Genomic DNA, 19687 nt, shown 5'->3' with positions numbered 1-19687 from the left:
TGCCGAGTGCCGACACAGAGGTAGCTACAGCCGTGGACTACCGTACTGTACTGTGTCTGCTGCTAATATAGACTGGTTGATAATGAGATGTAGTATGTATGTATAAAGAAGAAAGAAAAAAAAACACGGGTAGGTGGTATACAATTATGGACGGACTGCCGAGTGCCGACACAGAGGTAGCTACAGCCGTGGACTACCGTACTGTACTGTGTCTGCTGCTAATATAGACTGGTTGATAATGAGATGTAGTATGTATGTATAAAGAAGAAAGAAAAAAAAACCACGGGTAGGTGGTATACAATTATGGACGGACTGCCGAGTGCCGACACAGAGGTAGCTACAGCCGTGGACTACCGTACTGTACTGTGTCTGCTGCTAATATAGACTGGATGATAATGAGATGTAGTATGTATGTATAAAGAAGAAAGAAAAAAAAAACACGGGTAGGTGGTATACAATTATGGACGGACTGCCGAGTGCCGACACAGAGGTAGCTACAGCCGTGGACTACCGTACTGTACTGTGTCTGCTGCTAATATAGACTGGATGATAATGAGATGTAGTATGTATAAAGAAGAAAGAAAAAAAAACCACGGGTAGGTGGTATATAATTATGGATGGACTGCCGAGTGCCGACACAGAGGTAGCTACAGCCGTGGACTACCGTACTGTACTGTGTCTGCTGCTAATATAGACTGGATGATAATGAGATGTAGTATGTATAAAGAAAAAAGAAAAAAAAACACGGGTATGTGGTATACAATTATGGATGGACTGCCGAGTGCCGACACAGAGGTAGCTACAGCCGTGGACTACCGTACTGTACTGTGTCTGCTGCTAATATAGACTGGATGATAATGAGATGTAGTATGTATGTATAAAGAAGAAAGAAAAAAAAACCATGGGTAGGTGGTATACAATTATGGACGGACTGCCGAGTGCCGACACAGAGGTAGCTACAGCCGTGGACTACCGTACTGTACTGTGTCTGCTGCTAATATAGACTGGATGATAATGAGATGTAGTATGTATAAAGAAGAAAGAAAAAAAAACCACGGGTAGGTGGTATACAATTATGGATGGACTGCCGAGTGCCGACACAGAGGTAGCTACAGCCGTGGACTACCGTACTGTACTGTGTCTGCTGCTAATATAGACTGGATGATAATGAGATGTAGTATGTATAAAGAAGAAAGAAAAAAAAACCACGGGTAGGTGGTATACAATTATGGACGGACTGCCGAGTGCCGACACAGAGGTAGCTACAGCCGTGGACTACCGTACTGTACTGTGTCTGCTGCTAATATAGACTGGATGATAATGAGATGTAGTATGTATAAAGAAGAAAGAAAAAAAAACCACGGGTAGGTGGTATACAATTATGGATGGACTGCCGAGTGCCGACACAGAGGTAGCTACAGCCGTGGACTACCGTACTGTACTGTGTCTGCTGCTAATATAGACTGGTTGATAATGAGATGTAGTATGTATGTATAAAGAAGAAAGAAAAAAAAACCACGGGTAGGTGGTATACAATTATGGACGGACTGCCGAGTGCCGACACAGAGGTAGCTACAGCCGTGGACTACCGTACTGTACTGTGTCTGCTGCTAATATAGACTGGATGATAATGAGATGTAGTATGTATGTATAAAGAAGAAAGAAAAAAAAACCACGGGTAGGTGGTATACAATTATGGACGGACTGCCGAGTGCCGACACAGAGGTAGCTACAGCCGTGGACTACCGTACTGTACTGTGTCTGCTGCTAATATAGACTGGATGATAATGAGATGTAGTATGTATAAAGAAGAAAGAAAAAAAAACCACGGGTAGGTGGTATACAATTATGGATGGACTGCCGAGTGCCGACACAGAGGTAGCTACAGCCGTGGACTACCGTACTGTACTGTGTCTGCTGCTAATATAGACTGGATGATAATGAGATGTAGTATGTATAAAGAAGAAAGAAAGAAAAACCACGGGTAGGTGGTATACAATTATGGATGGACTGCCGAGTGCCGACACAGAGGTAGCTACAGCCGTGGACTACCGTACTGTACTGTGTCTGCTGCTAATATAGACTGGTTGATAATGAGATGTAGTATGTATGTATAAAGAAGAAAGAAAAAAAAACCACGGGTAGGTGGTATACAATTATGGACGGACTGCCGAGTGCCGACACAGAGGTAGCTACAGCCGTGGACTACCGTACTGTACTGTGTCTGCTGCTAATATAGACTGGTTGATAATGAGATGTAGTATGTATGTATAAAGAAGAAAGAAAAAAAAACCACGGGTAGGTGGTATACAATTATGGACGGACTGCCGAGTGCCGACACAGAGGTAGCTACAGCCGTGGACTACCGTACTGTACTGTGTCTGCTGCTAATATAGACTGGATGATAATGAGATGTAGTATGTATAAAGAAGAAAGAAAAAAAAACCACGGGTAGGTGGTATACAATTATGGATGGACTGCCGAGTGCCGACACAGAGGTAGCTACAGCCGTGAACTACCGTACTGTGTCTGCTGCGACTGGATGATAAATAATGATATAAAAAATATATATATATATCACTACTGCAGCCGGACAGGTATATATTATATAATGACGGACCTGCTGGACACTGTCTGTCAGCAGAATGAGTTTTTTATAGAATAAAAAAAAAAACACCACACAAGTCACACGACGAGTGTTTAACTTTTTCAGGCAATCACAATATAGTATACTATACTGGTGGTCAGTGTGGTCAGGTCACTGGTCAGTCACACTGGCAGTGGCACTCCTGCAGCAAAAGTGTGCACTGTTTAATTTTAATAATATGTACTCCTGGCTCCTGCTATAACCTATAACTGCTCCCCAGTCTCCCCCACAATTAAGCTGTGTGAGCACAGTCAGATATTATACATAGATGATGCAGCACACTGGGCTGAGCATAGTGAGCACACAGATATGGTATGTGACTGAGTCACTGTGTATCGTTTTTTTCAGGCAGATAACGGATTATATTAAATAAAACTGCACTGGTGGTCACTGGTCAGTGGTCAGTCACTAGTAAACTCTGCACTCTCTAGTACTCCTAAGCTCCAGTAAATCAAGTGTCTCTGTCTCAATCTCACTCTCTCTCTTCTAATCTAAATGGAGAGGACGCCAGCCACGTCCTCTCCCTATCAATCTCAATGCACGTGTGAAAATGGCGGCGACGCGCGGCTCCTTATATAGAATCCGAGTCTCGCGATAGAATCCGAGCCTCGCGAGAATCTGACAGCGTCATGATGACGTTCGGGCGCTCTCGGGTTAACCGAGCAAGGCGGGAAGATCCGAGTCGCTCGGATCCGTGTAAAAAAAGCTGAAGTTCGGGCGGGTTCGGATTCCGAGGAACCGAAACCGCTCATCTCTAGTAAAAATAATAACGAACTAAATAAATTGTAAATAATGAGAATGAACTAAAACAAATGATAACATATGAGAAAAGGTTTTACGGCACAAAAAAAAAAAAAAATAGAAAACCAGAAAAATAGGCACTCCACGGTCTTCAGGAATAGAAAGTGTTTATAAGTGATAAACCAACATCTGAGACCAACCAACATCTGGTTTATCACTTATGAACACTTTCTATTCCTGAAGACCGTGGAGTGCCGCCTGCATTTGTTTCATGTGAGCAGCGAGTTGCCTCTCACATTAACAAGTCATTCGCATCTGAACCGCATATATATATACATATATATACCTGTGTGTGTGTGTGTGTGTGTGTGTGTGTGTGTGTGTGTGTGTGTGTGTGTGTGTGTGTGTGTATATATATACATATATATCAAATATTGTGTACAGTAGGTGCAGTAGAGTTGTCAAGGCCTCTCCAGATCTGTGGTGACACTAAAAGTCCCACCACATCCAGATGACAAGATGTGCTGGGACTTGAAGTCCCACCCCATCTGGACAGGCACAGTCAGCATTCTAGTTGCCCTTAAGGCTCCCAGACTGTTACCTCTTCTTGCAGAAGTCTAGAGCCAGAGCACCATGTTCCAGGCTGTCAGTCACAGTGTGGCCTGGATCAGCTACTATATGCCGAAGTCTCCCTCTCTGCTGCAGCCGCGTATCACATGGTGAAGATCAGCCTGCACGGGCCGCTGGGAAGGGAAGTAGAGGATGAAGGTGCAAAGCACCGTTGTCCCCCCCTAAATCCTCCTGATCCGCTTTGGTGGTGCTTACATTGTGTAGGGGAGGGGGTACCCATGAGATCGGCGCAGACAGAGTGCCATGAACGCAGCAACAGTGGTAGCCGGGCAGTCAAAGTCGGAGTACAGCCACGGGCAGCTACAGCAGCAGTGAACACTGGACCACCAGTGCCTTTTGCATTGTAAGTAGGTGGCCCGCGACAATCGGCCATAGCCCCCCTGGCCAGCTCGCCTCTGGTATCAATTATCGCATGCAGGGATAGAGCTTGTGAGTAAGCTCTGTCCCTGCAATGACAATCTGCAACAGTATCAGGGTATTTTTCGCTCATTACAGGGTTTTCTCTTAGGTCCTAGAGGATACTGGGGATCCATTTAGTACCATGGGGTATAGACGGGTCCACTAGGAGCCATAGGCACTTTAAGAATTTGATAGTGTGGGCTGGCTCCTCCCTCTATGCCCCTCCTACCAGACTCAGTTTAGAACATGTGCCCAGAGGAGCCGGTCACGCTTATGGAGGCTCCTGAAGAGTTTTCTGCATTTATTTTTCTGTTTGTTATTTTCAGGCAGGACTGGATGTAACGAGCCTGCCTGCTTCGTGGGACTTAGGGAGGGGGGGGTGACGGCCCAACCTCTTGAAGGGTTAATGGTTCCGTTACCCGCTCACAGGACATTAGCTCCTGAGGTAACTATTTGCAAGCCCCACCACAGACAGCGTACATTCACGCAGCATGCTGCCACCCCTAACAGAGCCAGAAGAAAGATGTCTGGTGAGTACTAAGCCGGCGTCCCGGTTAGCGGGTCGCCGGCCATTATGATGGCATGAGGGTATGGAGACGCATGGCTTCTAACCGGGGCGGTTTGCATCTCCAGACTCAGTACACAACTGCGTCTCAGTACACTGTACACAGTACCCAGACTGCCAATCAAAGTCTTAAAATGGATCTGTCTCCATTTTAAGCACAAAATGACCTCAGCCAGTATAAAAAAAGCGGGTAGACCGCGTACCATTGAAGGGGCGGGGCTTCACTATGAGCTGATCCAGCAACTCACCAGCGCCATTTTCCCTCTACAGTAGACACAGACGCTGACTGACAGGGACGCACAGCTCCTCCGGTGTGACTCCAGATTACCTCAGCGGTACCAGGGGGTCATAGCAGGGGGGAGCTATTATTAGTGTACTAAGTCCCCAATCTGGGTACTTTGTCTGCGACCCAGGTAAGCTTGGCATTAGCAATAAGGGCGCTGTGTGCTGGCTCCAATATCTCTGTGTCTCCCTGGAAGGGCTCTTTGTGTGTTAATTGTATTTTTAACCTTTTGTGTGTGTGTGTGTGTGTGTGTGTGTGTGTGTGTGTGTGTGTGTGTGCGCGCGCCATCACATTTACAATATATCAGGCAAAGAGTGTGTTTCATGTACAACAGAGTGTTCCTCTTCCCCAGGGAGCTCACTACTATGTACTCAGTGTAGTGCACCTTCTCAGGCTAGCGGGGCTGAACCAGCGTGGATGATTCCATTAAATGAATGATTTCCAATATCTCTAATAATTTGTCCCACCATGAGAAAGAGACGCAATACTTAAGACAGTCTGTGGATGAGATTATGAATAGAGACTCAGTCCCCAAACAAGTGTCTCAGTCCCCTGCCATTTGTCTGCAAAATCGAACTCTTGCCCATATCCTGCAGTCTGACTCTGACGCTGAGGGGTCAGACATGGAGGAGGGGGAGGTGGACTCAGAAGGGGGGGATGTTGCTCTGTCACAGGGAATAGAGGCTCTTATAGAAGCTATCAGAGATGTTCTTCAAATTCCTGATAAGATGGCAGAGGAGTGTGAGGGATCTTATTTTAATGTAAAAAAGAAGTCATTAGTCACTTTCCCTGTGTCAAAGGAACTGAATACCCTGTTTGAAGAACCGTGGGTTTATCCTGATAAAAAATTTTAAATCCCTAAGAGGTTACTCTCATCCTTTCCTTTTCCTCCTGAGGATAGGAAAAAATGGAAAGTTCAACGATAGTGGATGCATCAGTGTCCAGGTTGTCACGAAAAATTGTATTACCTGTCCCTGGTGCAGCCTCCCTGTCGTAAAATTGAGACTACACTCAAATCCTTGTACATGGCTGCTGGGGAGGCCCAGAGACCCACTATAGCATGTGCGTGGATTACTAAAGCCATTGCTAAATGATCAGGTAACCTAAGTGAGGGTTTGGACTCCTTATCTAGGGGGGAGATTGTTTTATCCTGCAACATATACAGAAATCTGCGAACTTTATGGTGAAAACCATAAAAGAAGTAGGTTTGCTTAATGCACGTACCACTGTTATGGCAGTGTCAGCACGCAGGGGCTTATGGTTACACCAGTGGACTGCGGACATGGACTCCAGGAAAGGCGTGGAAGGCCTACCCTTCACAGGAGAAGCCTTATTTGGAGACAAACTAGACAAATGGATCTCCATAGCTACTGCAGGTAAGTCCACATATCTTCCTTCTGCAGCTCCCCCAACTAGGAAGACCTACTCAGGACCTACTCTACTTTCGTACTGCCAAGTTTAAGGGCTAAGTCAGAGGATCTTCTACAGCCAACAGAGGCACTAGAGGTAAAGCACGCAAACCAGCAACTTCCGGTTCTCAGGAACAGAGCTCCAGCTCTGCTTCCTCAAAGCCATCAGCATGACGGTGGACCGAGATACCTGGAAGACTGGCAGGTGGGAGCCTGACTAAAAAGTTTGTCACATCTGGATAACATCATGCCAAGATCCCTGAGTTATAGTCCAGATCTTATTTTCCAGGGCTACAGACTGGAGTTTCAGGAGCTCCCACCTCACAGATTCTTCAAATCAGGCTTACCAGTTTCACAAGAGGCAAGTATAACCTTACAGGATGCCATTCAAAAACTGGTACAGACTCAGGTCATTGTTCCAGTTCCACCTCATCTCCAAAATAATGGATATTGGCCCTCATTCCGAGTTGTTCGCTCGGTAAAAATCTTCGCATCGCAGCGATTTTCCGCTTAATGCGCATGCGCAATGTTCGCACTGCGACTGCGCCAAGTAAATTTGCTATGCACTTAGTAATTTTACTCACGGCTTTTTCATCGTTCTGGCGATCGTAATGTGATTGACAGGAAATGGGTGTTACTGGGCGGAAACAGGCCGTTTTATGGGCGTGTGGGAAAAAACGCTACCGTTTCCGGAAAAAACGCAGGAGTGGCCGGAGAAACGGAGGAGTGTCTGGGCGAACGCTGGGTGTGTTTGTGACGTCAAACCAGGAACGACAAGCAGTGAAATGATCGCAGATGCCGAGTAAGTCTGGAGCTACTCAGAAACTGCTACGAGGTGTGTAATCGCAATATTGCAAATACATCATTCGCAATTTTAAGATGCTAAGATTCACTCCCAGTAGGCGGCGGCTTAGCATGAGCAAATCTGCTAAAATCCGCTTGCGAGCGAACAACTCGGAATGACCTCCATTATTCTAACTTGTTTGTGGTACCGAAACTGGACAGTTGATTTTGAATCTAAAATTGTTGAACCCATACTTACGAGTGTTCAAATTCAAAATAGAGTCTCTGAGAGCGGTGATCTCAGTTCTGGAGGAGGGGGAATTCCTAGTGTCTCTGGATATCAAGGATGCCTACCTTCACATTCCGATCTGGCCGCCTCACCAGGCTTATCTACGATTTGCACTGCAGGACTGTCACTACCAGTTCCAGGCCCTGCCTTTTGGCCTCTCCGAGGGTGTTCAACAAGAGGATGGCAGAGATGATGTTTCTCCTTTGCAAGCAGGGAGTAAACATAATTCCGTACCTGGACGATCTTCTGATAAAGGCTCCGTCCAGGGAGAGGTTGTTGAACAGCACTGGCCTCACAACCAAACTACTCCTGGATAACGGGTGGATTCTAAATCATCTGAAATCTCACTTAGAGCCAACTCGGAGGCTTTCATTTCTGGGAATGAAACTGGACACACAGTCGCAGAACATTTTTCTTCCGTTGGAAAAGGCATTGGTAATCCAGTCGATGGTTCGGGATGTCCTGAAGCCAACCCGGATATCGGTGCATCTATGCATTTGCCTTCTGGGGAAACTGGTGGCCTCCTATGAGGCTCTTCAGTATGGAAGGTTTCATGCAAGACCCTTACAGCTCTTCATATGCACCAGAGGATCCATCTGTCGCCAAAGACCAGAATCTCCCTTCTGTGGTGGCTACAGACTTCTCACCTAATCGAGGGCCGACTGTTCGGGATTCAAAATTGGATTCTGCTAACCACGGATGCAAGCTCAGAGGTTGGGGAGCAGTCACCCAGGGGGTGTAGTTTCAGGGAAGATGGTCAAGTCAGGAAGTCATCCTTCCAATCAACATTCTGGAACTCAGAGCCATATACAATGCCTCATATCTTCTTCAAGATCGGACCATTCAGGTTCAGTTGGACAATGTGATGGCAGTGACGTACATAAACCAACAGGGCAGAACGAAAAGCAGAGCAGCAATGTAAGAGGTGTCAAGAATTCTCCTCTAGACAGAAAAACACACTGCAGCATTGTCAGCGGTCTTCATTCCGGGAATAGACAAATGGGAAGCAGACTTCCTGAGCAGACACGACCTGCACCCGGGGGAGTGGGGCCTTCACCCGGAGGTGTTCAGGTGCTTGACACGTCGATGGGGATGTCCACAAATCGACATGATGGCCTCTCATCTCAACAAGAAGCTCAAGCGGTATTGTTCCAGGTCGAGAGACCCACAGGCAGCGGCAGTGGACGCTCTGACGACTCCATGGGTCTATCAGATGGTGTACGTGTTTCCTCCACTTCCTCTGATCCCAAGAATTATGAAAAGAATAAAAAGGGAAAGGTTCAATCAATTCTTATTGCTCCGGACTGGACAAGAAGGGCCTGGTACGCGGACCTTCTGGAGATGCTCCTCAAAGATCCGTGGCCGCTACCTCTTCACAAGAATCTTCTGCAACAGGGCTTGTTCGTCTATCAAGACTTACCACGGCTATGTTTGACGTCATGGAAGTTGATTCTAGCCATGAGAGGCATCCCTGGCATGGTCATCCTGACTATGATCCAAGCCAGGAAGGGGGTAACGTCTAAACATTACCACCATATTTGGAAGAAATATATCTCTTGGTGTAAGAGCAGAAAATATTCTGCGGTGGAATTTCATCTGGGACGTATCCTGCTTTTTCTGCAGTTGTGTGTGGATGTGGGCCTACGTTTGGGCTCCATAAAAGTCCAGATTTCGGCCTTGTCCATTTTCTTTTAGAAACAATTGGCTTCTCTTCCTAAGATCCAGATGTTCTTGAAAGGTGTTCTGCACATTCAGCCTCCCTTTATGCCTCCAACGGCACCTTAGGATCCCAATTTGGTGCTGAAGTTCATTCAATTGGACTCGTTTGAACCGTTATAGGAGGTATATGTTAAATATCTTACGTGGAAGACGTCACACTGTTGACCTTGGCTTCAGCAAGATGTGTGTCGGAACTGGGGGCGTTGTCTTACAAGAGCCCCTGTTTCATTTTCCATGAGGATAGAGCTGAACTCAGGACTCGTCAGCAATTTTTTCCTAAGGTTGTGTCTGCGTTTCACATCAACCAACCTATTGTGGTTCCCGTTGTTTTACCGACACCTCTTTGGATGTTATGAGGGCTTTGAAGGTGTATGTGAAGAGAACAGCTCATCACAGGAAATCAAACTCTCTGTTTGTTCTTTACGATGCCAATAAGATTGGGTGTCCTGCTTCAAAGCAATCAATTGTGCACTGTATCACTATCCAGCATGCTTATTCCACGGCAGGATTGCCGGTTCCTAAATCTGTACAGGCCCTCTCAACTTGGTTGGTGGGTTCTTCTTGGGTGGCTGCCTGTGGTGTCTCAGCCTTACAGCTCTGCTGAGCAGCTACTTGGTCTGGTTCGAACACGTTTGCAAAGTTCTACAAGTTCGATACTTTGGCCTCTGAGGACCGTCAGTTTGGTCAATCAGTTCTGCAGGAACCTCAGCACTCTCCGACCTGGTTTGGGAGCTTTGGTACTTCCCCTTGGTACTAAATGGATCCCCAGTATCCTCTAGGACGTAAGAGAAAACAGGATTTTAATTACCTACTGGTAAATCCTTTTCTCGTAGTCCATTGAGGATACTGGGCGCCCACCCGGTGCTTCGGTCTTCTTGCACTGTTACTTTGTTAAGTATTGTTGTTTGGTTCAGCTGTTGCTGTTCCTGTTTCAAGTTTGGTTAGCTTAGCTTTCCTCTTGTTTGTGTGTGTTTTGTTCGGAATCTCACCACTATCCTTTTATATCCTTCTCTCAAAGTATGTCCGTCTCCTCGGGCACAGTTTCCTAACCTGAGTCTGGTAGGAGGGGCATAGAGGGAGGAGCCAGCCCCCACTATCAAATTCTTAAAGTTCCTATGGCTTCTAGTGAACCCATCTATACCCTATGGTACTAAATGGATCCCAGTATCCTCTACGGACTACGAGAAAAGGATTTACCGGTAGGTAATTAAAATCCTATTTTTTCTCTTCGGCCCAGATCGCATTTCCCATTATAAGTATGGGAAATGCAATCTGATTACTAAAAAAAAAGTGAATTAAGGTGTTTGGAACAGTTTTTCACAATCCAGATCCATTGATATTTTTTATAATGGTTGCAATGTGTTCACTGCACATGGGCCCCTGGGGGGCCCACACTGCACACATTGCACCCATGTTTTATTACTTACTGTACCATCAGGAGTCCCGCGTCAGATTTACAGCACAGTAAAATAAAAAATTGCTGGTAAAATGCCCACCACGCATGCGCAGTTACAATTTAGTCTCCAAAACATGGCGGGTGCCATTTTCTGGAGACCTGCGCATACGCAGTATACTCTGGCAAGATGCCAGAGTCTACAGCACCGTGAAGAGGAGGGGGCCCATCGGAGTCTGCATACTGGCCCCCTTCTCCGTAAAAACACCCTTGTGCAGATCTTGTGCAGAGTGGAGAGGTCAGGTAGGGAGATATTTTGAGATGAGTGAAGAGATGTAAGTTGGTACAGTTTGGTTAATAGCTTTAATTGTAAGTAAAAGTATTTTATATTGTATACGGTAGAATACCGGTAACCATGGAGGAAGTGGCAAAGTGGATCTACAGACGAGGAAAATCAGCCTCACAGCTGTATTCAAAATGGATTGTAGTGGTGAAAGCCTATTTTTGGAAAAGCCAGTAAGGAGACTATTGCAATAATCAATTCAGGAGATAATAAGTGCATGGATCAGAGTTTTTGTAGCATCTTGCGTAAGATATGGTCGTATTTTGGAAATGTTTCTTAGATGTATGTAAAGTACAGTGCAAAGTCAAGAATGACACCTAGGCAGCAAACTTGTGGGGTAGGGTTGATTGTTGAGTTATCAACAGTGATAGAGATATCAGGTTGGTAACTATTATTGGCCGGCGGAATTATTATAATTTTGTTTTAGAGATACTATGTTTGAGGGGGCGAAATGACATCCAAGATGAAATGGCAGAAAGGCATTCAGTGACACAGCCCAATACAGATGGTGATAAATCTGGGGAGGATAGATTTGAGTTTCATCCATGCTGAAATCCGAGAGGGCTGATTAGTTTGCCAATGTGGTATAGATTGAGAAAAGCAAAAAACCTGAGACTGAGCCTAGTGGTATTCCAACTGATAGAGGTAGCGAAGAGGAGGTGGCTTCAGAGAAATGAACACTGAAAGAACAATTAGATAGGTACAGTATGTTGAGAATCAAGAAAGGGCTGTGTCCTTGAGACCTAGGGATTGTAGTTTTGTATGATAAGAGAGTGGTCAACAGTATCCCAAGCAGCAGAGAGATCAAGGAAAAATGAGAAGGGAGTAATGGCCGTTAGATTTAGCAGTGACCAGATAATTCACTGCTTTAGTTAGTGCTGTCTCTGTGGAGTGTTGGGCATGAAAGCCTGACTGAAGTGTGTCCAATAACTTGTTTCAGTTAAGAAAGTATGTAAGGTGAGTGTAGGCAAGTCTCTCAAGTAGCTTGGAGGGACATGGGAGCTTGAGAGACAGTAAGGGTTAGAATTTTGTTTTCATTTTTTTCAGAATGGGAGTAATCCCTGTGGGGGTCATTCCGAGTTGATTGCTAGCTGCCGTTGTTCGCTGCTTAGTGATCAGTGAAAAAACAGCTAATCTGCACATGCGTATGCACCGCAATGCACATGCGCGTCATATGGGTACAAAGTCCTTTGTGGTTTTGCACTGGTTATAGCGACGATTCCAGACGCACAGCCGAACGCAAGGAGATTGACAGGATGAGGGCGTTTCTGGGTGTCAACTGACTGTTTTTTTGGAGTGTTTGGAAAAATGCAGGCGTGGCCGGGCGTTTGCTGTGCGGGTATCTGATATCATTACCGTGTCACTCGTCGCAACAATCATTGCACAGGATAAGTAACTACAGGGCTGGTCTTGTTTTACACAAAATGTGTTTGCAGGCGCTCTGCTGCACAGGCGTTCACACTCCTGCTAAGCAAAAATACACTCCCCCGTGGGCGTCGGCTATGGGTTTGCACGGCTGCTAAAAATTGCTAGCGAGTGATCAACTCTGAATGACCCCCTGTATGTTTAAACAGGGATGGAAAGATTCTAGTAGATAGAGAAATTACAGATTTTAGTTAAGGTTGGGATAAGTACAGGAGACAAAGCTTTACTTATTTGTGCAGGTATAGGATCAAGAGGAGAGCTAGTAGAGTAGGAAGATGAGAAGAGCATAGATATTCATCTTCATTTGTGGGATCAAATGAAGAGAAAGTGTCAGAGGGTTCACAAAGTGAACTGAGTAGGTCACTGTATGTGGAAGAGCATACCATTTCATTTTGGATCTTATCAATATTGTCCTTGAAATAGGAAGCTTGTTCACTGATAGTAGCCGGTTAGATTGGTGAGGAAGGGTTGAGAAGTGATTTAAGTGTATTAAAAAGTAATTTGGGGTTAGAGGCTTGAGCAGAGCTGAGGGATTGGAAATATATATTTCTTTGACATTGTCCAGAGCATTACGATAAGAGTGGTAAGTGGTCTTGTATGTGAGGAAGTCACTTGAACTAAGAGATTAACGCCACTGATGTTCTACTTACGTGAAAGTTTTTGGAGGTGTCTTGTGAATTTAAAGTGCCACAGTTGACATAAGTGGAGTGTGATGGGTAGCTGGAGCCACTTCATTGAATGCTGTTTATAGTGGTTGGTTTTAGGTGTGATACAGCAGTCTCAGGAAAGGTAAATGTAGAAATTGTTGACAATAGTTGTTTTAGAGAGATGGATAGTTGTGGGATTGAGAAAGTTTGGTAGAATTCAGTGACATTGAGTTTGAAGTTGGAGGAGAGCATGCATGTGATAAGGTTGTGATGTAAGAGAGGGAAAGGAGTGTTAGTGAATTCAGAAACTGAGCATAGTCCGGTGAATACTAGATCATGGTAGTGGCCCTCCTCATGAGTAGAGGAATCAGTCCATTGGGAGAGAGCAAGAAAGGAGGTTAGAGAAAATAGTTTGTAGGCATGGGGAGATTGTGGACTGTCAATAGCGATATTGAAATCACCCATAATGATGGTGGAGATGTCAGAGGATAAGAAGTGAGGGAGCAAAGCAGAAAAATCTTCTAGAAATTGTTTGGGTTACCCAGGTGGGCAATAGGTAGCATCAACACACAGAGAGAAAGGGGTGAAAATCCTAATAGAATATATTTTAAATGATGTATCTATTTTAAATGTGAGTGATGGCACCAGTGGTACAACTGTGTATATGAAAAATTTGCTATTACCAGTCCTGGAGGTGTGTGTGAAGTCGAGCCCAGCATGTGACAGTGCTGCAGGGGATGCCATGTCTAAATGTGTGAGCTATGTTTCTGTTATAGCCGGCAGGTTGAGGTGTTTTTAAATGAAAAAGTCATGGATAGATGTTGATTTGCTGCAAACAGAGCGTGCATTCCATAAGCCACATTTTAGTGACTTGGAGGGAGGTGAGAGACAAGTGATGTTGTTTATAAGGTTTTTTGGATGTACATTCTGTTGTGAATCATCTGAATGTAAGTGGGGTATGTAGATAGGACCAGGATTTGGGGATATGTCACCAGCTAGTAGAAACAGAAGGAGAGAGCAATAAGTACAGTTATAAGTATAGTTGTAGGAGGTGGGTGATAGTTTTTTATGGTGACAGGTTTTGGATGTTACAATAAGTGTATATAGATAAGTAAACAGCTCACAAGTGTTAATAAGAGGGGGTGGATAAATGAGGCCGCAGTGTGCACAGAGACATGAGTTGCAGTGATATTGAAGGATGATACCGCTTTAGAGAGTATACCATGAAGCATTATTAGAAAAAGCAGTTTGTGTTAAAATAATGTTTTTTGAATAAAAGTTTACATATTTAGGTAAGCACAAAAGGAATTTGCAAGATACTATCTAATTAAATATTATATACTCAAACCCTCACAGGACTTACATGAAGGCATTTTATATGCAGTTAATGTTGTGGGTACATCCTTCTTGTATCTTGTTCCTGTAGTCTGTGGTGTACCCCTTCCTGCTCAGCTCTGCACACCTACTAACACTGTGCAGGTGGCTTCCCCAGATTCTGAAAACTTTGATGTTCCTGGCCAGCCACCTACTCAATGTGGTTGCAGAAGCTACTCAGTGTCATGTATGTGCATTCTAGGCAGACTGTCAGTGACTATGCCATGGGCCTCTCTCTTCCAATGTAGAGAGTTGGGTTCTGAACCATTGAAACCCCCCTGCCAGTCCAATCCCCCCTGACAGCATTTGAAAAAGAGTGAAGCAAGGCACATACACTAGATTGATCTCTGCTGAGAGGATAATCCTCACTTACTCTATACATACACCTTCTCCCCAAAGTTATTATCCCTATTTTCCATAAAAGCATCTGCACGATGTTCCTTTGTTGGGACCAAATTAGCTTTCTTTCACTGGTGCACCACCAAGGCCAGTCACATTTCTTACTTCGGCATCTTTCACTTCCACTAGTTCATCATATTCTACAGACTCTCAATTTACAATACTGAACACAAACTCCAGTGGCTTATTCCTTTTTATTGCAGTCAAATAGGCAAGTACATATTCTACGGTGTCAGTGAAGTTCATGAAGCCATAAAATGTATGCACATGAAATCTCATGACAGAGCATAAAACCTCAGCAGCAATTTTCTTCTACAGAATTGGGTCTAGGAGGGTGTTGGTGGAGAGAAAGGGCTGGATGTAATGACGCCCGAGATTGCCATAGGTGCAAGATGCTGGCCGATCTCAGACATTTTTTTTAAAGCGGTGATCACTTACAAGGCATGGTTTTACCTTGTAAGTCAGGGGTGGGGAACCTTTTTTCTACCGAGGGCCATTTGGATATTTATAAAATCCTTCGGGGGCCATACAAAAATTCTCAACTTAAAAAATGACCCTGCCACCCAGTAGGTCTGCCCCTTAGAGGTACTGTGTGTGCGCACCGGGGGCGCGCGTGCCAAAAAATGGGTGTGGCCAGTTAAAATGGGACGTGATACACATATACCCCCAATAGTGCGGTGCCAGATCCACAATTGCCCCCACAGTGCCAGGTATACAGATGCCCCCACAGTGCCAGGTATACAAATGCCCCTCACAGTGCCAGGTATACAGATGTCCCCACAATGCCAGGTATACAGATGTCCCCACAGTGCCAGGTATACAAATGCCCCTCACAGTGCCAGGTATACAGATGCCCCCACAGTGCCAGGTATACAAATTCCCCTCACAGTGCCAGGTATACAGATGTCCCCACAGTGCCAGGTATACAAATGCCCCTCACAGTGCCAGGTATACAGATGCCCCCACAGTGCCAGGTATACAAATGCCCCTCACAGTGCCAGGTATACAGATGTCCCCACAGTGCCAGGTATACAGATGCCCTAACAGTGCCAGGTATACAGCTGTCCCCACAGTGCCAGGTATACAGATGTCCCCACAGTGCCAGGTATACAGATGCCCCCACAGTACCAGGTATACAAATGCCCCTCACAGTGCCAGGTATACAGATGCCCCCACAGTGCCAGGTATACAGATGCCCCTCATAGTGCCAGGTATACAGATGTCCCCACAGTGCCAGGTATACAGATGTCCCCACAGTGCCAGGTATACAGATGCCCCCACAGTGCCAGGTATACAGATGCCCCCACAGTGCCAGGTATACAGATGCCCCCCACAGTGCCAGGTATACAGATGCCCCCCACAGTGCCAGTTATACAGATGCCCTGCCCTGCCCCCCCCCCCTCCCCTCCGTGCTGCTTACCGTGCTGCTTTCGGCGGGACACGGAGGAGAGCGCGGCTATGTTGGGCGGCGGCGGCATGTAGGACTTGAAACCAGCCGCCGGTTCGAGAGCTAATCAGAGCTCGCGGACCGGCAGCCGTGGCTTCTAATTGGCTGCCGGTCCGTGAGCTCTGATTGGCTCACGAACCGGCGGCTGGTTTCAAGTCATACACGCCGCCGCTCCCACCCGACAGCCGCGCTTTCCTCCCTGTTCTGACAGCTGAGACACGCTGCTGCCGGACTGAGCGGCAGCGTGTCTCACTGACACAAGCTGGTGGGCCGGACCAAACGGCTTCGCGGGCCTTATACGGCCCGCGGGCCGGAGGTTCCCCACCCCTGTTGTAAGTGATTGCCCCTTTAAAAAAATCAGAGATCGGCCGGCATCTCGCACCTCCAGTGATCTCGGGCATCATTACATCCGGCCCAAGGGTTGATTTGGTTGGAGGTAGGTAGTTTAAGGTAGCAAAGAGGCATTGAGGATTGGAAAGATGAGGGTTTTGAAGTAAGATTGTTCAGAAAGTGAGTTAGTGGACCTATAGGATGAGAGAATGAGAAACTTGAAGTGGAGAGAGTTGACATTAGAGCACAAATTCCTACTGTGGTGCTCAGCAGAGCAAGAGAAGATTGTCAGGGTTGGGTAGAGGACCATTAAGTATTGATGGTAAAAGCTGAAGCAGCAGAGTCAAGGGCAGTAGTGAGGGCATTGTCATATAAGGAGACAGCTAGTTCAAGGCAAGTGAGGATTGTAATAGGGGAAAGAATGTGATCAAGAGCGGAGTGATCAGGTTCTACGCTACCTAGTAAGAGTGGTCTTACGGTAGAAGATTTGAGTGATGGGAGGGGTAATGCTGAAGAAAACTAGGTGGTGGCCAGAATGAGAGCATTGTTGAAGTCAAAAACAGTACAGAGATGACCAGGTCAAGCGAGTGACCATTGATGAGAGAGAGGGAAGAGGTCCATTGGGTAACGCCAACTAAGGAGGTGAGGGAGAGAAGCTTGGATGTAGTGGGGATGGAGTGTTCTTTGATTCAGCTGTTATAGTCACCCAAAATTAAGGAGAGATTAGAGGAGTGGAAGTGGAATTATTAAGAAATTGGGAAATCGGGCCAATGGAGATAATGGTAGTAATGCAAAAGTAGATAGGAATGAAGATGCTGTTCAAGTGGGCTTCAAAGAAGGCAAGGAGTTGGTCCTGAGGAAATGACACAAAAGGTGCAGTTGTGTGTAAGGAGGGTCCCAACACTGCCACAATGATGTCCATCACATGACCGGGGCTTAAAGGTATGAATCTTTTCAGAGTTCAGAGTACACCACAACATTCTTTGCAAAATAATTAGTACACAGAAGACACCTTTCTCATTTTCTTTGTAAGTGATTCAATGTTTCTTCCACAGTACCACTCCACTTTCCTGTTCTACAAGATGTCTGTCCTACAAACAGCTCTACTTGGGATTCCACTACTATGGATGCTGAAACGGGTTTTCTTCTCCTACTTGTGGCAGGACTTTATGTTCTTTCTCAGAGTAATCAACAACGGGAGGAAGACATATAAGGAAGTGCAACACTGCCCAGCTTTTGACATGGTGGATATGTTTTTGAAACAGGTGTCAATAAGACCAGACCAGACATTTATTTTATACCAAGACCAGTCCTATACCTACAAGGAGATAGATCTGAAAAGCAACCAAGCGGCATGGGCTTTACGCCAATTTGCAAAGCTGACAAAAGGGGACTGTGTTGGCATCTTCATGGGTAATGAGCCTGCATATGTCTGGATTTGGTTGGCACTAGCCAAATTAGGATGCCCAATGGCTTGTCTGAACTACAATATACGTTCTAAATCCTTTCTTCATTGCTTCAAGTGCAGTGGTGCAAAAGTGCTTATTGCTGCTCCAGGTAAGAGACATGCATATACATTTATCAATATAAAGATATTTTTGGTGGACTATCTCCCTGGCGCAAAGCTGCCCATACACTATGGGTGTCAAAATACATATCACCACATTTACTTCAACAAACACAACCAAAACAAAGAGACACTCATCTGTGTCCAGGGCGCTAAAATAAACTATTACAGCATTATAAAATAGGCAAATACATTCCTTCTATAGCAACCAGATAGAAGTTTCTTCCTGATGGTTCGTGTTTCTGGATAGTACTTAAGGTGGTCCACTGAAAATCCCTCAGATCTCCAAAAGAATCTTGTATGGAGGATCTCCCAGATTCATAGAAGGAAAAATAGAATAGAGAATATGTAGTCCAGTTTTTACTTTACAATGGTTAGTTGCGTCTCTTATTATAAACCCTCAAAGGGAGAGGAGCATACCCCACTCACAGTGTGCACTAATGTGTATACACATATAAAGGTATCTTTCAAGAATAGACAAGTTTCCCATATTCTATATATTCAATCAATGGAGATCAAATTCTGCGTACCACAACTCACACAATAGTGAAGGACATAATACACATAAAGGTATCTTTTTAGCTAGCTGTATCCCAAGCACATGCTTCATTGGGGATTATTTTTGTGTACCCCAACTCACACAGCAATGGAGACTCAATAACAGCACTCAATAACCCAGATGCGTACCCCAACTCACAAAAGATGGCATATGTTAACTCCCATCATCTGTACCGTGAGTAGCCACAAAGTAACTTTTACATTCATTTACTGACTTTTTTAAAAAAAAAATTAAAACTGTATTTTATTAATTTTTTGGGGGGTGAATTTGTCATTTTTACACTTTGTGAGCTGTATTAAAGAAAGAACTTTGTTTTGGATTTATGGAAAAGTGATCTTCCTTGCTTTGATTAGATCCATTACCCCCTTTGATATTTAACCCCTATTGGATGAAGTACAAAGATACCATGATGGGAGTTAACATACGCCATCTTTTGTGAGTTGGGGTATGCATCTGGGTTATTGAGTGTTGTGAAAAGATACCTTGATAGGAGTCTCTTTCTCCATTGCTGTGTGAGTTGGGGTACGCAAAAATAATCCCCATTGAATCATGTGCTTGGGATACAGCTAGCTACAAAGATACCTTTATGTGTATTATATCCTTCACTATTGTGTGAGTTGTGGTACGCAGAATTTGATCTCCATTGATTGAATATATAGAATATGGGAACCTTGTCTGTTCCTTGAAAGATACCTTTATATGTGTATACTCCTCAGTGCACACTGTGAGTGGGGTACG

At 45.1% G+C, this 19687-nt stretch overlaps 1 protein-coding gene across 1 annotated transcript in view; it reads left to right on the top strand.

The window, feature by feature from the left end:
• The window catches only part of LOC134932158 (long-chain fatty acid transport protein 2-like), a 226555-nt gene that overhangs the window by 49206 nt on the left and 157662 nt on the right, over positions 1–19687 (top strand). Inside the window, exon 2 of the mRNA XM_063926305.1 lies at positions 17879–18380. Coding sequence (XP_063782375.1) covers positions 17906–18380 — 475 coding nt within the window. The 5' untranslated portion in view covers positions 17879–17905. The remainder of the gene's footprint in view (positions 1–17878; positions 18381–19687) is intronic.

This window comes from Pseudophryne corroboree, chromosome 6 (genome assembly GCF_028390025.1).
Source record: "Pseudophryne corroboree isolate aPseCor3 chromosome 6, aPseCor3.hap2, whole genome shotgun sequence".
Classification (NCBI taxonomy): Eukaryota; Metazoa; Chordata; class Amphibia; order Anura; family Myobatrachidae; genus Pseudophryne; species Pseudophryne corroboree.
The sequence above is the reverse complement of the archived record's forward strand: the minus strand, read 5'-3'. Positions and strand labels throughout refer to the sequence as shown.